The sequence below is a fragment of the Primulina eburnea genome, chromosome 11, assembly GCF_022965805.1.
Source record: "Primulina eburnea isolate SZY01 chromosome 11, ASM2296580v1, whole genome shotgun sequence".
NCBI lineage: Eukaryota > Viridiplantae > Streptophyta > Magnoliopsida > Lamiales > Gesneriaceae > Primulina > Primulina eburnea.
In genome coordinates this window covers 30852214-30862779 of record NC_133111.1, presented here as the reverse complement: position 1 = coordinate 30862779, position 10566 = coordinate 30852214, and the positions used below count along the sequence as shown (strand labels likewise).

General features: G+C 33.8%; 1 protein-coding gene and 1 long non-coding RNA gene across 2 annotated transcripts; one reads left to right on the top strand and one right to left on the bottom strand.

Annotated features, from left to right (window-relative positions):
- Positions 1–233: 233 nt before the first annotated feature.
- Positions 234–3860, bottom strand: LOC140805885 (protein trichome birefringence-like 33). The gene is made up of 6 exons (XM_073162242.1): positions 3509–3860; positions 3101–3317; positions 2114–2285; positions 1804–2003; positions 1544–1702; positions 234–848 (listed from the first exon to the last, which is right to left on the bottom strand). The coding sequence occupies exons 1-6, from the start codon at positions 3714–3716 to the stop codon at positions 509–511; spliced, it is 1296 nt and encodes a 431-aa protein (XP_073018343.1). The 5' UTR covers positions 3717–3860; the 3' UTR covers positions 234–508.
- Positions 3861–5055: 1195 nt separating this feature from the next.
- On the top strand, positions 5056–6703 carry LOC140804917 (uncharacterized). The gene is made up of 3 exons (XR_012112235.1): positions 5056–5192; positions 5796–5854; positions 6565–6703. It is a non-coding gene; the product is annotated as an uncharacterized lncRNA (long non-coding RNA).
- Positions 6704–10566: the final 3863 nt, after the last annotated feature.

Sequence of the window (10566 nt, the reverse complement as noted above, 5' to 3'; positions counted from 1 at the left end):
ATTTATTCATCTTTGGATGAACTGTGGTATATATATGTTCATTAATGGGTTTATATGAAGTGATGTGAGTAAAAAGACCAAAAATTTATATTTGAAATTAAACTATATTTAAAATGATTTTGTTATATAAAAAACAATGTGTAACCATGTGTAATTATAGACTTATATATATAGCATAACTCTTTCTCATCTCATAAATCAAATCCATATGATATCATTAATGAAATGCCAAAAAAAAAAAAATTTCCATTTCTTGAGCCAAAATAAATTGACACATTAATTCGTCTTTTCTTCCAAGAATCTATATGCAATACACACACACTCCTTCTAGAGATAGCGAGCTCTTCAATTATCCAATAAAAATCATTGAATTAAACACATATATTTGTAGAAGTATATATGTTTGTCGTACCAAATATTTTTTCCTGCTTTGATTTTGGTACTCCACATGAATTTTCTAGCCGTCCACAGCTTACCGCGACCCGAATCATCAGACTTGTTGATTGTATCAAGGATAAAAAAGCTTAGAATACAAGAGCTCATTCCAGGTATCTTGAATCCCAGGCAGACACCAATGCACACAATCGGCATAACTCACCGGATTCGCTATCTGTTCGGGAGTTAAAGGGCTCCACTGTTTCTTGTATATGGACGTATGTGCGTCTTTTCGGTAACTCGAAAGCTGCGTGATATTGAGAAATGTGATGGGAACCTTTGATCCACTGAAAACTTCAGAAATGACATTCATTATGGACTTTCTGCAGTCTGATCCCCAGTATGTTGGATCTTCTATCATGCTTGTTTCATTGTAGCAGCTCCCATTTGGAAGCCCTCCCCAGTCGATACTCCTGCATTTTTCAGAATTGTAATAACAATTAAGGTTAGTTGTGAGTTTTGGTAAACTAATTAATTTTAAAAAAAATTTGTCAAAAACCCAATATTAAAAATCACATAAAAAACATATATAAAAACTATTTTTTAGGTTAGTAATGCAATTCTACTATCAGCTGATAGCAATATCAAGAATTAATATATGTCTTTTAAATTATACAATAATTCAAACGTCATGTTTCAAACAGTCTCGTAATGAAAATATTTATTGCTTCTTGACCATCTAGTTCTCATAGTTGCACCATCTTGCCATCGATGGAAATTAAAGATGCCATGTGTATTGCAATTATAGGATAGAAAGTTTATCACATGATCAAAAACTATAATTTTTGATAGTACTAATGCTACTCAAATCCTTTTGATCTTGCAACCAGCAAAAATTGTAAAATCCATGTTGTAAGTTGGCAAAATTTTTATTTTGGTTCTTTGTGAAATCAAAATTGTAAAAAGTGTAAGACGTGTACATGGTTTCAGATAGTGCTAATATGTCCAACGTCATGTCAACGCTCTTGCGAAAAGGTGACTATAAAATTATAAGATAAGCATTGAAGTTTTTTATTTTCGGAAAAGGTACTTTGTTAAGACTATATAAAATAAATATAAATTTGTAATTAAATAATAATTTACCATTGTATGTAATCTACTAGCTTACTTTTGATGAGAAGGTGACATGCTAGTGAAAAAGACTCTTGTTTTCTTGGGATCCATATTTTTCTTCACCCATCTCAACATGCTCTTCATTGCCATGCCATACGCTTCCTCTGTTGGCAGCTCCACAATATCTTTTTCTTCATCTTCAAAAGAACCTTGCCTATGTTTTTTAATTTATAAAATAAATATACATATATGTACACACACACACACACTTGTGTATATATGTATAGTATAAACAGAGAAATTACAAGAGCTTACAAAATCTTGAAATCGAGGCCTGTCATCCACCACAGATAAGTATTGAAAACAACAATATCGGCTCCTTTCCAGTGTTTTCCATGCTTGTTTATGGATCCTTTTCGAACTATTCTATCGCTAATTCTATGTATCACTGCATCATCTGAGTTTGATTCTAATAAAAAGGGAGCCCAGTAGAACTCGATCGTTGCGTTATAATCCTGCATACTCAATCGAAAGCAAAGTTCTAATGTTATATTTATTTAGATTTATCCACTAGTTTAACGTGTATAGAAAAACAAATAAAATAAACAAGGCCATGCATGCATACCTTGGCAGTGAAAACCGTTAGCGAACCCAATGTTTTCATGGATTTAGCATTTTCAGGTATGATTCTGTGAAGCAAACAAACCATGGAAACATACTGTCCTCGATTCAAAGAATCTCCGACGAATATCATTCGTTTTCCTCGAAGGGATTCCAACATTAACGTCGCATTGAACCTGCATATATATATATATATATATATATATATATATATATGTCACAGTTAATACGTCCATTAGAAATTCAAAAATTCTTTATACAAACCAAGTGAGCTTGGTAGTAATTTCAATAAGTAATATAAAAATTTCACAATTAATATAATCTCCATAACAATTTCAAGAATTTTTTTTTGTTCTTCAAGATTTTAAATATTATTTTCAAGATTTATTATTCAAATTAGAAAGGGAAACAATTCCTAAAAAAACTTAGAAATTCAAGTTATTTAATTTAATTATTAAATCGTCACTCATATCCGACTTTGTAAATTGTTTGTGGAGTGAGTAGTTAGAGCTGGTCAACAACTAGTTGGTATGACGGTAGGTCAAGACATGGACTTTCGGTGCTAAAAATTAAACATAATATTCTCTAAAAAGATTGTATTATAAATATAAGAATTCATTAATTTGTACAACCAAAACATTAATTTAAAAATTCTAGATGCTGATATTATTCATTTTTATGCTTTTACTTTTAAAGTTGAGATTATTTTTCAATTAAGGTAATCATTGATTTAAATTTATTTATTTTTTTCAAGAAAGAAAAGTCACTCACGTTATCGACCATCTTACTTGGAAGGTGATGCCAATAAATTAGCTAGCATGATAAGATTCTAGCATCGTAAATATGCTCGAATAATATTAAAAATCAAACAGGTAAGTCTTAGCTAGCTAGAGTGGTGCAAAATATTTAATAATATTAATTAAAATTTATATAATACCACCTAATTATCATGTCATTATTTAAAAATAAATGAATATGTAATTAACAAAACCTTTGAAGAGAACATCCATAAGGTTGCCATCTCCAATGTTGATAGCTCATGTCCGGCCGGCCGTGTTCTTGGCATGTCAACTGTGGTTGTATGTAAGGGCACTCCGACTCCTCGTAAAGCGGCCTCGACTCGTCTCGCACCCATCTTCCTTGGAATATATCGCAATCTTTTTCACTCTCTCCGATCGAAAAAGCTAATTTTTCTCCGAATTTCTTCTCTACCACCAAGAAAGTAATCACAATTATATAAATAACTGCACAAAAAATGTTACTAGCTCGTCGGATCTGTATTCGAGCTAGCAATAGGTGAAATAATTTTTTTTTTTTGATAGAGAAAATCTATTTATATATGAAAAAGAAATAGAATGGAAGACTAGCAATGGCATGTTACATTATTATACTAACATACTTGTGGACGACGATATGTTTTGGGGGAGATGCAAGGGTTGATCAAAATCGAATTGGGAGCTCAATATACACCCGAAATCTTCTCCGTAGAGGATGGTAATGAAGAAGATGAAGGCTAACAGAGCAATGAGATGGGGCGAGAGGCGCCCTTTCCGGAGGAGGGTGGCCGAGGAAGAAGAAGTGGACGACGATGGCGGCGGCGGCTTCATTTATTTGAAGATGTTCTAATGTTGATTTGTTGTTGAAGGTGTGGAGATGTGTTTAGTATGGCTGAATGAATACATGTAATCCAAAAGCAAGAACAAGTTTATTCTTCTCCTGATGAATGTTAGTGCATGTTCTTTAATTGGTGGATTTGAAGTGAAACCTAAGAAATAGTAACATATATTTAAAGTGTGTTAGAACACTCTAATTAGTGTATATTTAGGGGAGAGTGGTTAGATGGTATGTATAATTTTAGGACAAATGACCTGGCAAATCATGACCTTTGATTTGTTATGAAATGTTATTTTGTTAAAAGTATAATTTCTAATTTATAAATTATCGAAATAATTATATAATATATAATATTATAGTATAGAAAGCATAGGGGGCTATAATTTAATGAAGTATTGTCCACGTGACATGGTAAAAGGTCCATTTTGCTTGACTTCTAAGTTAAGGGTATTCAAGAAAGATGGTGAATCATTTTTTGCACTTTGATTTTTTTGGAAAAATTTCAATAATTAAGTGGCTTTTTATAAAGTGGAGGATGAATGAGTGATTTGGTGTGGAAATATATTAGAGGTTTTGGTGACATTTCAATTTCCTGGTTTGGTAGTTAATGAATAAATGAAGTTTTAATATAATTATATCAAATCAATATTTAATTAGATATATCAAAATAGACTAACTTGTCGGGTCACTCCGACCCGCCTTAAAAAAAAGTGGGTTATGTTGACAATTCCGCCAAAAGGGCAAATCGGCCCGCCTCCTTTTGTTTCAACTTCCTGTCTTTATTTTCTTCTTAATTAATGACGTCAATATTAAATTTCTTTTCGTTTATGAAATTTCTTTCATGTTAGGTTCATCTTCTTAAATTAGGTTTAGTTCTTGTCGTTTACCGGGGAAATTGGAAGGGGCAGACCGCTTGAAGCCCATTCTAACCACTTCCCTTAATGATCAACCCAAGCTTAATATTCATTTCATAATTTTTTAATAGAAGATTTTATTCGACATTCATTATTATTTTTATTAACTAGACATTCATCATATTTTTTTTAAGGTCCGAGATAATAAAGATGATATTATTTTAATCCGATAGTATGTAATTGGAAACTTTTGGAGTGTTGAATTATATTCCAATATGTTTGCAATTATTTAGGATTGAAATGGAATTATTTAGGATTGAATTGAATTAAAAAGATTGAGCGGGGGCCAATATGCAATTAGTGAAAAGTTGAGGGACTAAAGTGCAAATATGAAAATTTAAGTGGGACACTTGTCTTGGTCACCTCTTGAACGCGGCATTCCCTTCCAATTTTCATTTTTTTCATGGATGCCTAGCTTGGAAGGGTGAAAACGTGAGTTTCCATGGGTTCCTTCAAGGATTTTGATCTCCAAAAATTCATATCTCAACATCCAACCATCAACTTACTAATCCAAGTATAGATTCTTGATCCTTACCTTAAGAGCTTCAAGGGGAGGTAATTTTCATCCATTTCCAGCATGTTTCAAAATTTAGATGTTGGAGGATTTGTGATTTAATTGTTGATATGTGTTCTTGAGTATATAGAGATTATAGAACCGTAATCGGATCGAAGAACGGACATCATATGAATTGGTTTGAAAAATTCAGCATGTTGTTCGAACCTAGTAGGTGCAGATTTTATTATGTTGTGGTTGATATTGTGAGGTTTTTAGTCGTTGGTATCAGATTAATGATGTTTGAGTTGCCGGGTATATCGAATTTGCGCCGTTATGCCGCCGGAATTGATATAGATTGAGTTTTGAGCAAACCAAGTCTTACTTTGAATTATTTGATTTATATGGTATTGATTATGAATTCTGATATGATATTTGTAATGTTGCGATTGACGGGGTTATCGAGACTATATTGTTGTACCGTCAAAACATCAGTTGATTTAGATTGATCAGATTCAGTAATGATGAATGTGATATCGTTGATTTGAATCAGATTGTATTTTGTTCAGATATTGATCAGATTATGTACTGAGTTGAGTATTGATCAGAACAGATTGTGAATTGAGTTATTCATTGATACTATGTATTCGATATTGTCTTTTCAGATTGGATATGGACATATTTGAATACAGGTCATCGTCTTCGTCAGACAGGGACGACAAAGGTATAATTCATGTGATATCTGGGAAGATACAACTCAAATCATATTCCATTTGAGTTTCCCAATAAAATCATATACTTGATTATTGTTTATCTTCTGATATGATTATGATTTGTTTATAGACTTTATATTCAAATCTTTTGGAAATGAGCATGCTTTGTTTACAGATTGTTATACATTGCATTTGAGATAGGAAAGTTTGACAGATAGTCAGACTTCTAGACGTTCGGTGTATCGTTACGTAGGAGCAGACACCCTCCTATTGTAGATTACTCGATACAGCTCAGACCGAAGTCTAGGAATAAGACGTACGGTCACCCCGATTGGGAGGGTAGGTGACAGCCATTGACGTCCTATTCACATCGGGATCCCTAGAGTTATAGTTGAGTCGAGTCTAGACATGATTTGACTAGAACTGCATGTGTTTATGAATGTGATTTCATAGACTATGAAACCCATTTTTATATTGCTTTCAGTCATGATAGCATGTTTTTATGATTTGTTTTGAACAGCATGTCTATCTGATTTGAGTTGCATGCTTATTTTGAGTTGATTTCACAGATTATGAAATCTATTGGTTTTAAGTTTATTTATGATAGAATATTTCATGATTTACTTCATGTATATGCATGTTTACCATGTTTTATACTGAGATTTATTCTAACCGGAGTTATCCGGCTGTTGTCTTGTTTTGTATGTGTGCATGACAACAGGTGGGACAAGATCGGGGTCAGAAGATGATGAGAGAAGATGAATTTAGCGTGGTGATTCCGGACTTGGATATAGAGATAGGTTTTATTACTAGAACTTTAGTAGTTGAACCTTAGATTAATTAAAAGACTGTGGTACAATATTGTACTTTTATACTGAAATGTAGTTTTTATACAGAGATGTATATTATTTAGATTCCATTACCTTCCGCATTTACATTTTAAAAAGAAAAATTTTTAGACCCTGATCATCAGAACTGATAATTAAATCCCAACGATGATTAAGAAGATGATTAGCGTCCGGGTCCCCACATTTTTGTTGTGATTACACACCAGATTTCTCGAGTACCACCCACCATCAATAGTTTGTTCGACGTTAAGTGGATTAAAATATCGATTTTGTAGGATATTACAACGAATTAAAGTATTGATTTGCCTTTTATTTTTTATAATTTTCTGACTATGGATTTTTGTTGCCTTTTTTTTATTTGTTGTTTTGTTTGAGTGATCTTGGTTTAAATATATCATTTTTTCACTTTTATCTTTTTTTTTAAAATTCTAAGAAATGATATTCGATAATTGATTATTGCTATTGAGAGTATGATTGTTATTATTATCGAAATCATATTTTTTTTATTGTGCTATTGTCAGGATCGAGAGATTGGTTTGGAGGGATGGATAAATAATCTCAACAATTTTGTAAATTAAATCGATTTGGTTAGAAACACAAAGTTGTGATTCTCTTCGATTGGGTAACAATAAACCAGTTTTTAGGTACTGCGTGAGAAAAAAATTTACTCAAATGGTTTCAACACAGTAGATAGATAACATAAGAAACAATTGGGCTAACAAACTTATATAGCAGGAAGTAGAATGTGCGTCGTTGTTTTTAAATGTTAAAAAATTTGAATAACTTCAATGTCACTCATTCTCCTCAGAAAGGATTTCACTAGAAGACTTTGGTGATTATAAAAACTTTTAATAATTCATGCGTATCTTTGGCCTACTGAAACTCTTAGATTTCTCACAGATTAAGAAAAATGACCTGTAAGATTGTTACTGTCAATTACAAGTATTTCTCAAAAGAATATACTAACATGAATTGATAATCAAAAATCAGATAGAAACTTTTAAGTATCTACTGAAAGAATACTTGATCAATTATACTTGATCAAGTGCATGATACTCAGAATCATGCAAGTTAATCAGAAATTGTGAGAGCCTTAAAGTTTGTCCAACTAATCTATTTATAGACTTCGATTCCAACGGTCAAATTTTTCAATCTGATAGACGTTTCCAAATAGAGAGATCGTTGTACCATGTCATAATCCTTTCTGAAAGATAGTACACTTTAGTTAGTGTGCATGGACACTGACATTCCATGTAAAAAAATTGTTGATAAGGAAACTTTATTTGATACGTCAGTTGGGCTATGATCACTAACAAGAAATGATATGGTAGTTCTAAGAGAATGTCCTCTAAAAAGCTTGATTGATTCAGTTAGGTATGGTCATCAGTGATCATTGAATCAATGTCATTTGATAAATATCTCCTCTTTCCATACTCAGTCATGCTCGTTGATCGGTTACTCATAATATTCATTTCCCTTTAAAGATTTTAGTTTTGCTAGGCTATTTTAATATTTCTTTAATTTAGTAGCCTTTTTAATTCACTGAAACTTAATTGATCCAAATATTTTCATTTTTGTTATTTACAAAATATGCACATATAAGAAAGACTGAATTCATATAACAACTAGATAGATGCTATTTCTGTTAAAAAATAATCCTCAAAAGCTGTCCAACGGATAAAGAAATTGAAACTAATCAAATAACTACTTCCTGTGATGTTCTTTGTAACTGCCCGAGTGCTTTTTAGAATCAATCGGCCTAGATGGTTCTCAAGAGTGATTGGATTCAGTCTTCTACTAACTTGTAACGTACCGTACTTTTCATACTCAAAATTTGCGGAAAAATTTAAAATTTTCTTAAACATAAAATAACCTTCAAAGTTTGCCATGAAATATCTCAACCAAGTCCCCCATAAGAAATGGTTGTTCAAAATAACCACAATAAAATTTGCTGACAAAAGGTTTGCTCAAAGTATTTCCATCAAAATATGAAATCAGAGTAAATTAACATTTGCGTAAAAACATAAACTTTGCGGTCCTCGGGTTAGCCTCCCGCTCAGTCCAAGCCTGCCCCTTGGTCGCCACCTCCTGTCTCCTCATCAACATACTCACCTGCATTGATCAAGTCTAGTGAGTCTAAAGACTCAACATGTATAAACTGGAATAACGAGTACTACGTAATAAAATCGCATGCACTTTAAAATAGAACATACATACTTGAAACTTGAACTTGCAAAATGAACTTGAACATACGTACGTACATAACTAGAAGTGCCATCAACATAAACTTTCATAAACATACTGCATACTTGAACATACATAACTTCATCATTTTGCGTAGAGGATGTTTCAAAGCAAGTGACCCATAACATAATAAACGCCTGATCAGACAAACCACAGTACTGGGCTGACAGGGACGTATCCACTGCCACATACATGAGATCCCCGTTCATAATTTAACGGGCTTGTTGGTCCCCGTTCAAAATTTAACGCTTTCCAACCACGATCTAACCCGTTCATAATTTAACAAGGTGGAGAGTTCCTCGGCCACGTTCACCGACTTCCAAACCCATTCATAATTTGGTCACGAGACAATTAGCATACCTCAAAAACTTAAAATATTTTCTTTTGCACGTCAACATACTTACTTGGCGTTGAGGGATTCGTTGGACTTTGACTGGGGCCGTTGCTGCGACATAGTGACATGAAATTTCATACTTAACTTGCATAACTTAGACGTAGGAATCATACCTACTCTCAAGCTCAATCATTCCTTAGGACATTCTACAATTTCCCATGACTCGACCTTGTGAACCATTGTACTAAACCACGACATCAAACCTCAAAGCGTACTATAAAATTTTCCCAAAACATGAAGTACACGGACCCCGGGTCCGGGTCCGTGTATGGGTCCGTGTGTGTGCGCAAAGAATGTACCAACAAAAGGAAAGTACACGGACCCCATTCCCTGGTCCGGCTCCGGGTCCGTGTAGACTCGGTAAAAATAAACTTTGAAGGATAAAAAGACACGGACCCCGCGCTAAGACCCGGGTACAGGTCCGTGTACTCACTGTAATGGCGCACCAAAGGAAAAACAAAGACACGGGCCCCGTACCAGGGTCCGTGCTCGGGTCCGTGTACCTGCGGGACAAGCGAAGTTACGAAAATTCTGTACATGTTTTGTTTAACGCTCTCGACTCGATTGTACGAACTATGAGTGGACACCTCGAGACCCATCCTAGCTTGCCATAACATCAAAACACATTCGTATAGACTCCCAAAGCAACGATGTTCACCCTACGACACATACAATTCAAAAAACATGGCAATTGACAACGAAACGTTTCCTACGACTTTAATGTGGTCGAGTGCCTATCGACACTAAACGACCTATCAAATAACAACCCAACATCATACTAAGCATACCTAGACGCAGCAACGATCACCCGTCGATCCCCAACGAAGCCTGCAACCATAAAATCTCAAGAACACATCAATACATAATTTTCTGAAAATGCAGTTTGAGCAGTCCCACGAAAAACACCATAACTCTCTCAATTGTCATCCAAAAATCTCGAATTTTATATTAAATCGAAGGCATCGAAAAGTTCTACAATTTCCTAGTTGAAAGTTTTCTCAAAATCCCGACGGAAAAATCGCAGTATTTAAAAAGAAAGTAAAAACGTGATTTTAGATCTAAAATTAATTCAAAACTGATCCGAATCATTTTCTGCTCAAACGACGAACGTCGCACATATATTTGTACGCATAAAAATAACACAACACATAATATGACGAGATCGATGCAGAAAGAACAGAATATACGTGCCTATAAATCTTTAACGTTACCGAACGACGACACCGAAGCGGGGAAA

Bases quoted from the DNA above. Each gene is read 5' to 3' on its own strand.
- LOC140805885 (XM_073162242.1), bottom strand. From the start codon at position 3,716: ATGAAGCCGCCGCCGCCATCGTCGTCCACTTCTTCTTCCTCGGCCACC. The intron at 2,004-2,113 runs GTATGCATGCAT...TTGAGTATGCAG, and splicing joins TAACGGTTTTCACTGCCAAG to GATTATAACGCAACGATCGA. The intron at 849-1,543 runs GTAAGCTAGTAG...TGAAAAATGCAG, and splicing joins ATGTCACCTTCTCATCAAAA to GAGTATCGACTGGGGAGGGC.